The sequence below is a fragment of the Argiope bruennichi genome, chromosome 10 (genome assembly GCF_947563725.1).
Source record: "Argiope bruennichi chromosome 10, qqArgBrue1.1, whole genome shotgun sequence".
Taxonomy (NCBI): Eukaryota; Metazoa; Arthropoda; class Arachnida; order Araneae; family Araneidae; genus Argiope; species Argiope bruennichi.
Window position 1 is genome coordinate 100,218,874 of NC_079160.1, and position 18,263 is coordinate 100,237,136.

The window sequence follows — 18,263 nt, forward strand, 5'->3', positions numbered from 1 at the left end:
TTATATACAGTCTCCAAAAAGTATCGGCAATTTTGTCAAAATTTTTTTTTTTTTTAATGATATCGAAACTCTTGAATTTCGTCGTTTTCTTTCCGTGCAATTCAGTATTTGCTTAGCAAAATTTATTGGAAGATTTTCTGTCAATTAAATTTTACTATGGTTGAAAAGGTAAGGAAAAAGAAGTATGACGTAGCGATGAACTTGACCTTCCTTCATCAACGCATGCGTTTTTTCCAGCTTTTACTCTTATTAAATTTTGAAATTGTTTTCTTAGCTGTCAGAGAAAAAACGGTTTAGAATTATAATAAGCTGATTGCACATTTGTTTATTTCTGTTTTTTTGTCAACTTTTTTTATATCTGGTGTATAGAAAAACATCAAAATATTGTCATGTGTATTGAGTAGAGTGATTTTGTATTATTTCGTTTTCACCTATACGTGTTTTATCCAATTTCGTTTTAAATTTTGTAGCCGTTTTAATATTCTGAATTGATTTTTAATGTTTATGTATGTATACTTTTACAGAAAAATCCAAATTTTTTTATGTTAATACATCAATAATTAATATGTAATCACATAAAATTACTTTTAATATGATTCTATTAATCCCTGATAGCTTTTTAATGCTATTATAGAAAGAAATAAAGCATTTTCACCAATTTGCTTAATTTATATACATAATTCTGCTCTTGCAACTCATGTAAAAAGGAAAAATTGTAGTTAATGGTAATTTAATGCAGATATTAAGTAATCATATAAACTAAAAATTGTCTGATCTAGATCAGATTGTTATTCAGTCATGAATTTTATATACTTTTATCAGTATATAATTTTAAAAAAAATTACTTCCCTAAGTATATGTTGCATGTTTATTAAGTCTGAGTTTTGAAGTTCATTATCTTTTTTTAAAAAAAAATGAAATCTATGTTTTTGAAATTACAATTAATAAAAGGAGGAAATACTGGTGAGATTTTTATCAAACAAGTGAATTTCTAGTTAAAAGTTGTATCTTCAATAAATACTCGTAATGAATACTCACTCTTTAAAAGGAATTCATAATTAAATTATCTGAAGAATTTATTTTTTAAATATATTTTCCTAATTAATTATTAATGTTAGTCATTTTTATAAAAAGTATCTTGCTTCTATTTTCTGACACATGGTTAGCTTGATTCCATAAAATTGTAATGGGCATTAGATCCATTATTTATGTATCTAAGTAAGGGTTTTATCTTGGTTTTAGTGAAATTTTTTCTTCCTTGATAATTCACTTATAATTTTATTTTTTAAAAAAAGAAACTAACCAAAAGATTTAGTGACAATCAATTTATACATGTTCTTTTATAATATTAGTTACCTTATTCCAATTTTATCTTAAATACAAGATAATTTTTTTAGATTTATATTTTATTCCATTTTCATAACTTTATTAAAAATATTTCTATACAAATAAGTTCATAGGATTTGTAATGTAGAATATTATATAATCTTTTTTTTATTTTTGTGGAATAAATTTCTGATCTAGTAAAAATTATATAACTTATTATATTGTAGTAGATCTAGTAACTTATTATATTGGAAATTATTTCTGGCTATTCTATGATGCTCTTGAAAAAGTGATATTTCTTAGTTTTGTTATGTTCAGGCTGTATCCTTAATTAAACATATTGTCAAGACTGCACTTGATAAAATTATTATCAAGATTCTATATATCAGAAATTATATTTATTGCATACATTAATAGGTAAAATACTGCATTGTAGGAATTGTTTAAAGATAAATGCTTCTTTAACACTATGTTCTGCTTACCATAAATTAGTATGAATATTTAATATCTTTTAATGGTTCTAATATTAAAATCAAGTGATCTTTTTAAAGAAATGAAAATTTAATACATGTATTTGAAGATTGTTTTAACATAGTTTTTATATATCTTTATTTTAAAAATATATTACATTGATTTTATTACAGATACTGATCTTTTGCCTCTGAAATTTATACTGTTGCGACTTACATTATACATTTGCATCTTCTGAAGAACTTCCTGGATTCTGGTACAAATTCCACTGCTTTCATTGAAACTTAATCAGTTTATCTTAATAACTTTTACACAATTATTACTTATCATTATGCTTATCACTGCTGTTATCTCATCTCTTTTTTTAGTTCCTTTAGTTAAACATTTTACAATTTCCTAGTTACCCTCCTTTAAATTACCTTTATTTTTCTAACAGTTGTTGCAGTAAGTTTTCAATTATTTAGAAAATCCTGAATATATTAAATGAGTACTTTTATCTTTTGAAACTTTTAGTAGAGCTCCTTTTAGTGCACATTGTGATTTTTGTCTTAAGAAACTTAATGCTGAACTGCTGTTAATGGACACTTTTTCTTATTTGCTATTAAGTCATTTTCCAAATAACATGTATCAATTTTGAAGATTGATTAATTGATTAAGCTTTTGATATTGATATGATTTTTTTTTTAAAGTTTTGAAATCAGATTGAATGAAATTGCATTTTGTTGGTAAAGGAAAAATAGTATAATAATAAAAATGCTTAGATATTTAAAATTGATTTAATTTTTTAAATTCATATGCTTAAAATAGTCATGCAATTTTAATCTTACATTTTAAAATGCCAACAAATTGGAAAACAGTATGCATTATATTAGTATCTAAACTATTGGAATTTTATTTCATCATAAACTATAAATCTATATTGAAATTTATTGGCTGAAATATGTTTAAATTTTCACTAACTACAGTTGGTCTATATATATATAGTTATATGTATCTATATACTTCATACTTATATTTTTTGCAAATTTTTGTCTCATTTTGAGATGAGAAAGATCTTTATATCAATTGTTGTTACAAGAACATTACCATTTCATTATTAATTATCATCTGCCTTTTGTTTTTATAATGTTAATCATTATATATATATATATATATATATATATATATATATATATATATATATATATATATATATATATATATATATATATATATATATATATATACAGTTTTTATAATGCACATATTTGATGTTAGTAAGTGAAGGGTTCAGAACACAATTAGTTTTATTTAATTTTTTCTTAAAATGATCGTGTATTGCTAATGCCTCTTTGTTGTTAAAATTTTCATTTGGCTAAGCTTTCAAACACTTTCGAATCTGCTATTATCTTTATATTGTAACATCAGATAACTCATCTTATACTAATCAGGGAATAAAATGGGGAAAATTACAAAATAATAGCTGGGGAAGTTAGCTATGAGCTCAAGACTAACAAAGTATGTTTCTAACTTAGAAATAATTAACTTTAAAAATGAAAAGGGATAAATGTTCTAGGTAGAAATGAAAGGGGTATCTAGAATCCCCAAACATCAATATATATCATTTGAAACATCTTAGAGCATGCTATTAATCATAGTCATACCATTATGCGTTTTGTTTGTTGAATTAGCCTATGTGGAACTATTAAATTTATCTTTATGAAAATTTAAGATCAGGCTGTTGAATCAAAGATGATGATCTTCATGATGATTTTAGGCAATTAACATCATTAACTACATAATCATGTTGCCTGGTTAAAATGTGTAATTATTATCACAGATCTATCTTGTTGAGAGAAAAAAATGACATTAACAGCCATTATAGGTGCATTAATTTTGTCCATCAAAATTGTCATCTAATGTATATTATAGCCACAGTCTAAATTTCTTGAACTAAGTCTGCTTATATTATGTAATTTGCCTTCTGTAGCCGTGTGGAAAATTTATCTATTGGGTTCCCCTCGTAAAATAAGGTATATTTTCTTTTATGTAATAACAGTTTTCCATCTGTAATATTTTTTTTTTTTTTTTTGTAGAAAGAAAAATTTTTATGCAGTATTTTCAGCAATTTTATTTGTTATTTAAATTATTTTAGATTCATCAATTATGTGGCAAGATTGTTCTAAAGATAAGGTTTATGTTCTCGATGGTGGATTAGCATCTGAATTAGAAAGGGATGGCTTTACTTTGTTAGTAAGTTATAAAACTATTTAACAATTTGTAATTTTAGTATAATTGTATAGTGTTTTCTTATGGTTGTGTGTATTTTATTTTGAGTGCACTTTTTTGAATGAAATAAGATTTAGCTGGTTGTCTTCAAATTATTATCTGAAATATTTAAGCAATTTCTGAAAATCATTGTCTTAGTGAATGACTTTGTTTTTAAATTTTTGTGCCTTTTTGATATTAATATTGCATACTAAAATTAGCACATGCATGATTAAATCAGTGAAAAATGCAGTTGATTTACAAAATAATAACTATTTATTTTTTTAAAATTGTTATAAGTTATAAAAAGTTAAAAGAGAAGTTACTTGGATGCATGATTATCACATAGATAATATTTTCCAAATGAGCCTTGTTGTTTTTACCACTGTGTGGGTAAATTCTAATTAAAAATTTCTTTCTGTAAGTTCTCTAATTATTTAAAATAAAGCTTACAAAGACTACTTAAATTATGAGGAATTATACATTTAATTCCTTGTCAAGCCTGTCACTTAAATCTAAAATTGTCATTTCTTTAAGTATCAGTTTGTGTTACTTTAATATTAACATAGTACCAGTCATCATCAAGTTAATGTATTGCCTTATGTTGTCACTGGACATTGGTCACAATGTAGAATAAATAACAACTAAGTATTGGTGCCAATTCTTGATATATAATTTCTAATTTTCATTCAAAAATATTGGCATCAGCTGTTGCCAAATATGGGATCAAACCTCTTAGCATGTTATCGCTGGTGCTATATTAACAAAAATGAAAAAAAAAAAAAAAAAAAAAAAAAAATTAGCTCACAATTATTTAAAATTATAACTGCTAGGAAAAAAAAGTACAAAACTGTGGTAATTCTTTTATGGTTTTTTTTCTTTACTATTTCTAATGCACTCATTTTATTTTTTAGCATGATCCCTTATGGAGTGCAAGGATGCTTCATAAAAATCCAGATGCTATAGTTCGAGTTCATGACAAGTGAGAATATTTAAGTTTTACCAAAATTTCATTCATACGATGTTTAAAATTTGTTGTTAATAAATAATACAAATGGTGTTGCAATGAAATACCTTTAAATTCTTTTTAATGGAATAATTCCATGTATCCTTGTAAAATTTCTGTGTCATGCAAACCACAAATCTGAATGTAAGCATTTTTTTTTCTTTTGCAAATTATATAAATGATTGTAATGTTTGTTTAAAATTGGAGAAAGGTGATGCTTGGATTTAAAGATATTCATTTTTTCTTCTTCAAGGTGTTATATAACTTTTAGGAACAAACTGAATTGCACAAGATGAAATTTAGGATTGTAACTAAAAAGGTGTACCAGATTTTAAATAAAACAAAGAATAACATTTCTTTCAATTCTGATTATTTATATACTAGTCGTTACAAACTTTTCATACTGTTAGTTTGTAAATAGAAAATGATAAAGTAACTCAATGTTATTTTCATTCTTCATATTTTTGTTTTAAAGTGTTTTCTGATTTTTTTCTCTTCTCTGCAAATTTAAAATAGTTTGAGCCCTAAATTGTTTGAAACTTAGGATTTATTATTTAATTTTGATTGACTTAGTTGCCATTTCTTTATTTTGCAATACAATTTAACAACCACTTTTCATTAAAATACAACTTTGTAAAATATATCAGTTCCTAGAATTTTAATGAATTTTGCTTATCACTGCAAATTTTAAATTGTATAGCATATTTGTATAAGCTAAATATCTGTTGAAAATGAAATACCCAATCATAAATTTTTTGTACCACAAATAATTGTAATAAGTTCTAGAATCCAGATTTTTTTGTTTATAAACTAATGCATATTTACCTTTTGAAAAATGTTCAATTTTACTTATCTTTTGAATTTTATCCTTAAATTTAATTACATATTTTGTCAAAACTATTATAGACATATTGTAAAACCTCTTTTCAGATATTTGGTTGTGTATTATAACTTGATTGACTAGTTAAATTTAACAAATTATAATTTTCTGCTAAAAGGAAAATATATCTTAATTAACATTGTATTTTAATTAGATTTTCATATAGAAAGAAAAAAGTACAAAGTTCTTTCTCTATAAAAAGTAAGGTCTCTTACAGAATTGAATCTGTGAATAGAATTGTGCACTTTTCCCAAGTTCTCTTCAGTACTACTGAAAAAAGTAATTAAGGTATCAATTTTCTATTTTAGTAAATAAATTTTAACTAAAGGAATTATTTTGAAATAATGCTCTAATAAGCCTGTGTAAATTTTTTGTATTTTTATATAATTGAGGGTCAAAGAAAATTCTTTAGACAAGTAACAGCTGAAAACAACTTAAAAAGATTTTTTAAAGCAAACTTTTTAATTTTTTTCATTATGTTTTTTTAGATAATAATTGTATGATTTAAATTTTTTTTTGTTTATTCTTTTATTTATATTTTTTTATTATTGCACTATAAATAACAGAAATTATATAATATAAAAAGCAAAAAAAAAAAAAAAAAAAGTGATTATAGAAAGATCTGAGTTTGAAGCTGTTTTTGTTTTTAGGTATTTTTGGAATTATTTTTCATATTTGAAAGTATTTTGTAATGCAATTATAGTACATTTAATGAATAATATGTAAATTGTATTGTTTTGAAATATGCAGAATTGTTTCTTATTTCTTTTTTTCTAATTTATAATAATAACTGTATATCATGCCTATTTACTTTACAGATATCTGGCAAATGGAGCTGAAATTATTATAACTGCTAGTTACCAAGCTAGTATTCCTGGCTTTCAAAAACATCTTGGTGTAACTTCTGAAAAAAGTAAAGAATTGTTGAAATCAAGTGTTGAATTAGCCCGTAAAGCAATACGGGAACACCGAAATAAAACTAAAGGTCAGGGTAAAAATTATGTTATGCATTATGGAAATTTCAGATTAGTTTGAAACTTTTTGGTATGTGTATATTTATCTAGCATTAGTCATTTTGATTTTAGTTTAAATTATATTCTTTTAAATATGAAAGTAAGTAGATGAAAAAAATAGAGCTTAACTCTTTTTATATATGTAATCTCCCACATTTTAAATCAAGTAAATTTAATGATTAAAAAAAGGTCATTAGAATATTTCTTCTTCATCAGACTGAATATTCATTTAAAAACATTAAAATATTGGCTAATATAAAAAAGTTCATGTGCCTCAAGATCACATAATTTCAACCTATATTTCTGTAATAAGATAGCAAGTAACTTATGCCCTCCTAAGTCAATATTTATAATATTTTGTTTTCTGCACCTCGAAAGTGTAGATAGCATCTTTTCTCTAATGATTGCTGCGATTAATAAATAATAGTACTAAATGTGAAATGTTAATAAACAATTAAGAATACATGAACAATTTTATACTCTTAATTTATATTATTTGTTAGTTATCAGATAATTGATATTAGTTTTCCTTTTTGGCATTAAAATATATTTATTTATAAGTACTCAAAACTCATAAAATGGAATGCAAAGTTGATAAAAGAAGAAAATTTAGTGAGAATATAATGAAATATTGATTATCAGATAGGCAAATTATTCTGGTGATATTTAAAAAGTTATTTTTTTCTGCTTAATTGCCAATAATTAAATGTTAAAATATTTCCATTATCCTAAATAATATTATGTGCATTAATGTATTCTATTTCTTTTCTTGCTTTTTTTTTCAGTTTCTTCTTAATTTTTTGATCATTTGATTTTCATAAACTATGGATCTATGATCTATTTTAGATTGGGACGAAATCAATATCTCTTGCCTTAATGGTTGACATTGTTTTCAGAAAAATATTTAAATCTTTTATGCAGTTTGTAGTAATTTTGTTTCTTATTTGATCAATTAATATGCTTTAATCACATTTTTTTTTTTACTTTTTGTATCTGCATTTGTTATTGATTTATTCTATCTGTCCACAGTGTTTTTAAGATTGCTATATGCTTCACATTCATAACATTTGCACCATATATATTTTTATTCTTTTTTTTCCACACATGATTTTTACTAATTCACTTCTTATTTAGTACTATTTGCATTTTTTTTTCAATCTGATATATTTTTGTTTATGTATTTCTGTCATATTTTTTAAATCTTTTATTTTGAATATTTCTTTTTGATTTGTATACATACATATATAGATTTTTTGTTGATTAATCTCTGTTCTAAAATTAATTTCCTAATCAGTTGAATTCCTGATTTGATGTCATTTTAACTTTCAAAGTCTATTATTTTTTCCCCATGAAGCTAAAATGCTGTATCAGCAAATACTTAAAAAAAAAAAAAAAAAAAAAAAAACTAAACTGAATACTTTTTGTGATGTCTCTCTTTGTGTTTTCTGCCTTCCTAGTCAGTTTGTTGCACCGTTTTTACCATAGCTTTAATAAAGAAATATTGACAAAAAAAAAAAAAAAAAAATGTGTGTTCCCTTGAAATTATGAAGAATACAAATCATTAAAGAAATCTGTGCCTGCTTTTTGAAACAATGTTTTACATGTATATGCTTGCTGCCTTTACTATAAGTATTAATATTATTGTTTGACTTCATTTCAAATCTACTTGCTGCATAAATAATATTTTTGCTTCATTAAAGAATATTACTGAGATAAATTTTTATAGAAAGTGAAATTAGATTAATTTGTGATGTGCTAATGATTTTTCTCATCTGACTGTACTTTATATTAAATAGCTATGGATTGTAAAATAACATTCAGTTAACTCAAATTAAATAATAAATATTGAAAATCAGTTTATTTTGAATGGAAAATGTAGTTTGGATTTCTAATTTTCTTCATAAAATCTGTCAACATATTTATTTTTGTTTTTTGAACAGAAACTAAAGAAATATTTGTAGCTGGTTCAGTAGGTTCTTATGGAGCAGCCTTGGCTGATGGTTCTGAATATACAGGAGATTACTGTGATATTATAACTCATGAAGTAAGGCTTCTTAATTTTTTTTTCAGTAGTTAAAGTGTTTTACTTGATTAAATTTCAATTTTTTTATCATTTGTTTTTATTATATGTATTATATAATGTGCTCTTTAAATTAAATAATTTTAACTATTTTATATTGTATTCTTATCCTAAATACATTTTTTTAGTACATTATTTAAATAGTGCTCTTTATCGTATAATTTTTCAAACTAAAATCTTGCTTTAGTTACATTGACATTCTGTTTTCAAGCAACACTATGGCTATATTTTGGGATGCACTTTGTAATTTTGAAACACATTAAAATATGGACACTTCCTTGATTTAGTCTGTTCCTTAAAGTTCTCACATTTTATTATTTTAAACAAAAAATACATTATGGTTTTTTTTAATTCTTTGTTTTGACATTTAAAAGTTGTTATTTAATAGTCACTATTTGACTTGTTATCAAATTGTGTTTTTATTTGTGAAATTTCCATGACATTGAATTTGGAGAATATTTAATTTACTTAAATGTATGAATTTTTTTAAAGCCTTTATTAGGATTTAAGGGGGATATATCTGATTCTCGGATTTTAATAAATATATATAGAATTAAAAAAGGCACTGTTTTATGTTAGAAAAGCATTTGATCATAAAATATCTACTTTGTAAAAAAAATATCTACTGTTGTAGTCAACAAAAATAGAGAAAATTATACAATGTTATTACACTAAGCTAAATTATATATTTAAGCAGAAATTATTTTTTAATTCCAATTTTTGTAATAAAATTATTTTTAAAATGAAGTTGATTAATTTTACGGTGCTCTTTATTGTTTTAAGGTATTTAGATACTCATTTTATTAACTGATGATATTATGACTCATTATTAACTCTGTACATTCAGTTTGAGTTATCACTGACTGACATATTATACATTTATAATTAACTAATTAGATCCTGTTTTTATCAAATCATGCTGTATAGTGAAATCAAAATAGTTTATATCTCCAAAAAAGTTCTCTTTCTCTAGAAGTAAGATTGTTCATGCTACTATTTTGCAAATAATCATTTTTTTAAATTTTTTTCACATTAGTATTTACTTTCTGTAAATACTTTTATTTGAAAAATAATTTATGAACATTAAAACTGTTATACAGTTTGAACATATGATATGTATATTATTTTCATTTTTGAATTGTAAGAGGATCATCACTAGCTTGGAGGAAGTAATTTTATATTTCTCTATTCATACAAGAATATCTTAAAATTAGAACTGAAGAAAGGTTATGTGGTCAATGAAGCAAAATTAGCTTTATGCAAACAAGAAAAAGATTGATTAATTCGAAGCAACTATTCTGTAATAGTACACTCTTTTATTAAGAATCTAAAATGCCTAATGTTTTCAATTTACATGCAAATTAACCATAAAAAATAATTTCTCTTCAAACAATAGTCACATAAATTAAATCATCCCATTTGATCTTCTAAATTGTTTGCAAGAACTGATATTTTCCCTTCTTTTATTGGATAGTATGGAAATGGAAATAGTATGTAGTATATGGCCAAAGTAAAATACTGCCACTAGCTACTGGCATTGCCTTGTGTAGATCACATTCTAATTTTCTATCTTTTTTAAAGTTATTAAAACTTTCTTATTTTTTTTTTAATGAACCTATTATTTTCAACTACATATATAAGTTGCAGTGATGTTTCGATATACAGAATATGGTTATACTGATTGAAGTTTGATACATTTCTTGGATACTTTATTTGTAAATTTATTATAGGTTTCGGTTTACTCCAGTAGTTTAATATAGGATTCCTAAATAATTTTAGGTGGATCATTTTAGCATAACATATCAATAAAATTATTCTTTTTAATATTTTTTAAAAATTGTAAATGTTTTTATTAGAGGGAGAAAAAAAAACAATTTCATTATACATATTGTTCTACTGGTTGAAAAAATTTAAATGGATTACAATTATAAAAATATATTATAACAGGGCTTCTTACAGGGAATAGATTACAATTATAAAATATCTAATAACAGGGCTTCTTAAAAATATTTTTGATTTGTTTCTTCCTGAAAAATTTGGGCCAACACCCATTTGTTGGATAATAAATAATATATATGTAAAAAAGACAAAATTTTATATAGTAAATTTAATAATATTAATAAAGACATTTAGCTCTATCAATCTTAAGTGAATATGTTATCTAATGAATAGCAATGAATTATTTAACTTTGAAAAGAAATATTTGAAAGAGCTGCAAATTTTTAGTAATCCATAGTTTAAATTTCTTGTATTACATTGTTGAAATCATATTAACAGTGATATTTTTATTTATTGATTTCATGCATCAGAATAAAACTTTTATTTAAATGTATACTTAGAATAATTGAATTTTGCATTTATTTTCCTCTAGGAGCTAATCAGTTGGCATCGTCCTCGGATAGAATGTTTAATTGATGCTGGAGTTGACCTCTTAGCATTTGAGACAATACCTTCTGTGAAAGAAGGTGAAGCTTTGATGAAATTATTGAAAGAATTTCCAAATGTAAAAGCATGGTTAAGTTTTTCCTGTCAGGTAATGTAAATTTTTTTGTGGTTATCTTTTAATGCATTGTAAAGTTTTGAGTTAAAAGAAATAGTGTGTTTGTTTTTAATTATGAAGGAAATGATCAGTATAATTTGATTTATCTTTAGATTATTGTTCTTTATTGCTAATGATAAAAAAATATTATTTTAATTAATATTTTTAAAAAAAGGATATATGAATATATTAATTTGTTTTCATTTTCTATGTTTATTTAACATTTCATGTTAATTAAATTTCTCGTATTACTTTCCCCTTGCTTTATTTTGTAAAATAGCTGTTAACATTTTTTTTTTTTTTTTGCAGTTTGATTTTTCAGTATTTTATCAAATAAAACTGTACAAATTTCTTTTATTTGAGCACAGATTATGATTATTTTCATAAATTTCTTTTTATTTGAAACATCTTTATTTGATTCCAATCAGAAATATGTAGTATTAAATAAAGGTATAATACATTTTCGCTATGTTAAGATTTATTATTTAGCAAAAATTGTTTTTACTCTTTTAATACTCATTTCTAAACAGATATTATCTTTTTACTTAAGTATTTTAATATAAATTTGAAGAAACTAATATTTTGCTACATGTTATTTGCCTGTGGCCATATTGAAATTTTCTTTTAAAATCAGTTAATCATACAACTTAAAATTTTATAGAATATATATATATATATACAGAACTTCAAGATTTGAATGCTTCATCATTGTTCAATATCAGTGAACAATATTAGTTTCAAATTAATTTTGCTTCATTCTTAAGTTTGAGATGCTAATTAGATTTTTTTTTCATATTTTTTTAAAAAAATATAATGCTAATTCATGTAAAAATATTTTAAAAAAATGTTGTAAAGAATTATGTTAAAAAAATGGTAGAATTTTAATTTCCAGTATTTGAAAAGTCTTTTGCTTATTGATTTTCTAGGTATGATGCATGCATTTCTAAAAGAATTTTCCATATATGTATCAAATTTTTTTATATTTATTAAATATTATTTTCAACAAAGTAATTCGTATAATAATGTATAAAATTTAAGTTATACAAATTAAAAATTAATTATTCCTTTTGTTACTCTAAAAAAAAGAAAGAATAATTCCTCCCCTCTTTTTTTACATTTAAATTTTCAGATTTATTCTTGGAAAAAGTAAGTATTTAATGATAATATTAACATTAAGTACTTACATTTTCATACACATTAAAACATTGAATGTGTCAATTCATTTTTGTTTGTTAAAATTTTTTTGTAAATGTGAAATTTTTTGTAGCAGCTATTAATATCTATTGTATTTATTGTTTGAAAAGTAATTGTTCTGAGTTAGTATAAAATCATATTTTCTTATAATCTTGAATCAATATATATATATATATATATATATATATATATATATATGGATGAAAGTGTTCTACATTACATAACTAATTCTTAGTATTTTCTGTCTGATTTATCTGTGTGTATGCTATCATTTGATTTATTCATCAAAATTGAAAACTTTATATCTGGTTACTGTAATTGTTTTGTCTTTGAAAAGTTTCTAATTACAAGATTTAGTTTACCATTTTTTTACATACTGCAATTACATTTTTGTCTCATTATTTACCCTTTTTTCCTTAAATGAATAATAATCGTCCCTTAATTTAATAAAACAGTTTTTTTTTCATAATCATTTTTTATTTATTTTATTCTTGAGTGAGAACTTTAAAAATAATAATTTCTTTTGTGACTTAATTCCTGAAGATGTGATTGCATTATTCAACAGTAGAATTTCTGCTTTAATATTTTGAAATTTAATATCTTTATTATTCTTATATCTCTTGTTATCTTTATTATTCTTAATTTAAAAAAAACATACTTTTAAAACAACTACAATTTTGACACAATTTTTCTTCTAGTCTATGCATCAAACTTCACACAAGGAAGATATTGCTACTTCAGCATTAACTTGTATGAAAATGGCTCCTCCTGGACAACTTGTTGCTATTGGTGTGAACTGTTGCCCACCAGAATTTGCTAAAAGTCTTTTAAAAGATATAGGTGCAGTTTCCAATGGATTTCCTTTGATTGTTTACCCAAATAGTGGTGAAAAATGGGATACAAACGAAGGGTAACTATGAATTGAATTGCTTATAATATTTAGCTAAAATAATTGAATTTAAAAATATCTGTATCAATTCACTATATATTTATTTTTGGATTTTTTTTCTGAATTACCTTAAAAAAATCTTTTTATATTCTAAACATATGTAAATATGCAATGCATACTTTATACTTTCTGTAATATTAGTTGAACTACTGTAACTAATATTAGTTAATACATATTATTTTTTCATGGATTAAACATCTATTTTTACACATGTGCAAATTGATGTCGAACATTATAGTTTTTATGCAAACAATTTTTTTTAATGTGAAATAAGAAAATAATATAAATTTACACTAGTGCTTTCACAATTTCTTTTATTTTTGAATTGATGATTATTATTTGATAGCAATTTTACTAATAACAAATCAGAAAACAGTTGACATCTGTATCAAGAAACAATATTTTTTGGAATTTTAATTATTTGAATATTAATTTTTTGGGTCAAAGTTTCTGGTGTGAGATTAGAAGGTAATGTATGTGAAACTTGATTTCTGAGAACATCTATTGTGTTAATTGAGTTAATGCACATTAAATCCAGCATCAAACCTCCTATTGGTGTGGTAGTTTTTTAGGGATGTGCTGGCTGAACTATTTTCCTTGGACTATGATTCAAAATAATGAACTTTCTCTGAAAATAGCCTTAGAATAGGTAAAAATGGTGCACAATGTCAAAATTATCATTTGCATTAATGAATTGTAAACTTATTGTAATATGGAATATGTTAAATTTGTTATCACTCAGGCATCTTTATTTTGGTGAAATTGGAAAGTTTAGAAATTAAGATCCTAGTTCAGTACTTGCCTTTATTTCATAAGCAATAAACATATTTGATTAGGATATGTATTTCTATAACCTCAAAATGTTTTTATTTTTTATTTTGTATGGAATATTTTTTTTTTTGCAAGAATAACTTCAGTAGAGCTGTTAACTGTTGCATTATCATCATTACAAAAATAAATAAGGGATTTTCTGTTAACTTTAAAAACTATCTAAAATATGTTGATGGACCTAATTTTCCTTTGATATGATATGATTTTGATATATTAGCTTGTAGTCTCAAGTTTCAGAAATTATATATTTAAATTAATATTAAGGTGTAGTTTAGGGTATTGTTTATTAAGAAGGGTATTTTGATGAAATTATTAATTTTTTTATCAGAATATCATTAGTAATTAATAATTTTATCAGGATATAATAATATTTACCATTTTTTTCTATTCACGGTATATTAAAATATTTTTAGGATTAAGATTTGCATAAGAAAAGTTATTCATTTAACTCATTAGATAAATTTAATTTAACTAATTAATTAATAATTAAGTAATAAATCAAGACACACCATTTTGTGGGAGATAAGGGGCTAAAGCATCAAAGTTTCTATCTTATTAAAAAATTTGTCAGAATTTATTCCAACCTGCATAACTTCAGACAAAGATTGATGAATTTGGTGGGAATCATATTCCTCATCACCCTAGAAAGGATTAATTATGTTTTGTAATTTTAGTGAATTTCCTATTTCCAAAGTGTGATTAAAATCACTTAAATCGTTTATCAAGTGGTGCTCTAAAAGAGTGAACTGACAAGAATGATGCTTTGATTCGAAATGGGATAAATTATTTATTTTAACTGTGTAATATAAAAAATAAAATGTGCACTCTATTAAGATTTCTGTATAATTTTAGTATATTATTTTGTGTATAGTGTAAAACAATATTAAAAATTAATTTTTTTTAAATAAGACAATGTTAATAGGAAAATACAGCACTGTTATTCTACAATCCCTTCTAGAGTAATCATGCATACACATATCTCCTTGAATTTCTTTCGTATAATGTACAATGATAGAATAAGTTTCATTGTTAGATATATTGCAGTATTTTAAATCGGATTGTTATCATGATTAGGTTTTATAATGTCTACTTTTATAGCAATACTCTTGTTCAATCATTTTCATTGTTTTGAAGATAATTATTTAGGAAAGGTTTGATTGTTAGTTTTTCTTAAAAAGAAAGCTTTGATTGCTGTGTTGTCTGATTTTATAATCTAATCAAATCATTGTAAAAAATTTAATTGAATTAATATTTTTTAAATTTCTTTCTTCATTGTCGTGATGACACAAAAAGTCTTTGATATGTTGGTACTTTTTAATGCATTTGAAAAATTGGATGCATCTGTATCATGATGTATATGCATTTTTAATGCATCTGTATCAGGAAAACTATCCTTCATCAAATGTTCAGTTTTGATCTCTTAAGTTGTAATAAATTTCATATAATTGTTCATAAAATTATAAAAGGTATTGTTTGATCTCAAATATTTTGCCATGACTTTTGTTACCTCAATACAACTATGATTTGTTTAGCTCATATCATGACCGTTCTCCATCCCATCCATTCATTGTTTATTAATTATTATATAAATATTTCAAATCATCTTATTTGAGAAACTAATCTTAGCTAGTCCTGTTGCACATGAAATAAAAATCACTGTTAGATTAATTTAGGTTAAAAGAGGATAAATATTCATTTAAAACTTCAAAAGAATATAAAAGTTGTCTATGATGTTAAGATTTTTTTTAACACATTGAAACGAAATAGAATTGATCACGATCACATTTGATCAGTATACTAATCAGTGGTATATATAAAGATTTTTCACAATATTCAAATAGCTAAATTAAGCTTTGTAAGAGCCTTCAGGCTTTTCAAGTGTCACGAGTATCTAATTTTCAAAATTATGTGTTTTTTAATGATTTTAATTTAATGTTTATATTGCTGATTTTTATGTGAAATATTATGATGAATTGATATAGCAAAACTTATAACTGTAATTCACTTCAATTGTTTAGTTTCAGAATTTTGTGTATATCAAGAATTTCAATATGAAAGCAATTTTATACAAACTGACAAAACAAAACAATATAAATTGTATGATATAAAATCTGCCAAAACTATTGTCTTGTAAATAATCATCCAATTAATAGAAAAATTAGATTGCAATGATTTGCAACTAAATTTGAAAATATAGAAAATTATTTTTATGAAATTTAAATAATAATTTTTTTTTCATGCAAGTTTTATTACCTATCATTGTAAATGAAATCTTTTGTAGTAATGGCTCTCTTAAAATATTGCATAAAAAATTCTTAAGGCTGAGTGTCCCCAAATTTTGGCAACTACAAAAGTAGGTAATTGCCTAGGGTCCCCAAAATTTGGGGCTCTTTGGTATTGCCTACTTCATAATTCAGTCCTAATCATTCAATTTGATATAGATTTCTCTGATTATTTTAAAATTTTATTTTTTGTTAAATGAAAAGAAATTTCCTCGAAACTAAATTAATTTTATCTGTTATTTTTATAATAGATAAAAATTTCATAATTTTCTTAATTTTTTTTGTTACTGTAATTATACATTTGTTTTTGAAACTTCTTGACAATTATTCCTCATTAAATAACACTTGATTATTAAAGTTTATAGCATTATTTTTTAAAATTAATTAACAGTATATAATACTTGATATTGTTTTTTTGAAATTTTCTAGTTGGAGTGGAGAAAAAGTGAAGCCAAATTCTTCTTATATAGAATCATGGATTGAATCTGGTGCAAAAATTATTGGCGGATGTTGCAGAACAACACCTGATGATATTTTTGATATTTATAAATATTTCCACACTGAAAAATGAGTTCTGTGATATTTTGTAATTCTAATAAATTTTTATGTTTCTTATTGACTGTTACATTATTGTTATAAACAACAAAATTGCTTTACATAAAAAACTTAATGATGTTTATAAAGAGTATATGACAACTATGAAGTAATTTTTAAAATTAAATATTTATGGTAGCATCTATTATTGTGGCTCATAATTGCTAACTTTTAACATCTCATATGGTATTCAGTTTGTAATTTTTGACATGGGTGATGAAAAAAATAATTCAAAATGCTCAGTTGTAGATAATTGAACTGAAATCTACTAAATTTGGCATTGATTACAATTTGGTTAATAAGTAAAGAAAAGAAAATCCAAAATTTTTGTTGGGTTTTTAATTTGAAATTAATTAAAATTTTAATTATTTTTGGAGCATATTATTACTCAAAAAACTGTTTTTACATGATTTAAAAAGTTTTGATGCATACCATTTTTATTTCTGTAACATTTTTTCTCAAATTTTAATAAAGTTTGAAAAAGTATTTTTTTAAAACAATATTCATTTTTATTGCTTTAGGTACTGCATTTGTACATATACACCTTATAACAAATGCAATTTTTTTTCGTAAGTGCACTAACTCAAAATGTTTTTGAATTATTGTGGTCATAACAGATGAACAGACAGATATAATACTAAAATATGTTTTTTAGATTCAGGGAGACCCAAAGAGGAAGGATTCATCAAATTCTTGAATTTGCTTTTTTTGTAAAATTACAATACTCTCTCTTTATATACTACATATACAAGAATGTAGAAATGCCATAAACACACTAATATTTTGTTTCCATAATGCCCTGGAAGACTGGTACCTAGGCTTGATAGGAGGTATCTTGCCCTACGGTCTAG

General features: G+C 23.7%; 1 protein-coding gene across 4 annotated transcripts; it reads left to right on the forward strand.

Annotated features, from left to right (window-relative positions):
* Positions 1–63: 63 nt before the first annotated feature.
* LOC129989478 (homocysteine S-methyltransferase-like) lies at positions 64–17,433 on the forward strand. Of its 4 annotated transcripts, none has more exons than XM_056098041.1 (9): positions 64–168; positions 1,971–2,053; positions 3,932–4,029; positions 4,959–5,026; positions 6,749–6,915; positions 8,884–8,987; positions 11,395–11,556; positions 13,455–13,666; positions 17,248–17,433. In XM_056098041.1, the coding sequence occupies exons 3-9, from the start codon at positions 3,943–3,945 to the stop codon at positions 17,387–17,389; spliced, it is 942 nt and encodes a 313-aa protein (XP_055954016.1). In that variant the 5' UTR covers positions 64–168; positions 1,971–2,053; positions 3,932–3,942; the 3' UTR covers positions 17,390–17,433. The 4 variants fall into 4 exon arrangements, with proteins under 4 accessions (XP_055954016.1, XP_055954015.1, XP_055954018.1 ...); XM_056098040.1 differs by lacking the exon at positions 64–168 and adding an exon at positions 176–291; XM_056098043.1 differs by lacking the exon at positions 64–168 and adding an exon at positions 486–506.
* The last annotated feature ends 830 nt before the right edge of the window (positions 17,434–18,263 follow it).

Coding starts and splice junctions, on each gene's coding strand:
- LOC129989478 (XM_056098041.1), top strand. CDS start 3,943: ATGTGGCAAGATTGTTCTAAAGATAAGGTTTATGTTCTCGATGGTGGA. Junction 5,027..6,748: donor ATAGTTCGAGTTCATGACAA/GTGAGAATATTT, acceptor TTTACTTTACAG/ATATCTGGCAAATGGAGCTG. Junction 13,667..17,247: donor AAATGGGATACAAACGAAGG/GTAACTATGAAT, acceptor GAAATTTTCTAG/TTGGAGTGGAGAAAAAGTGA.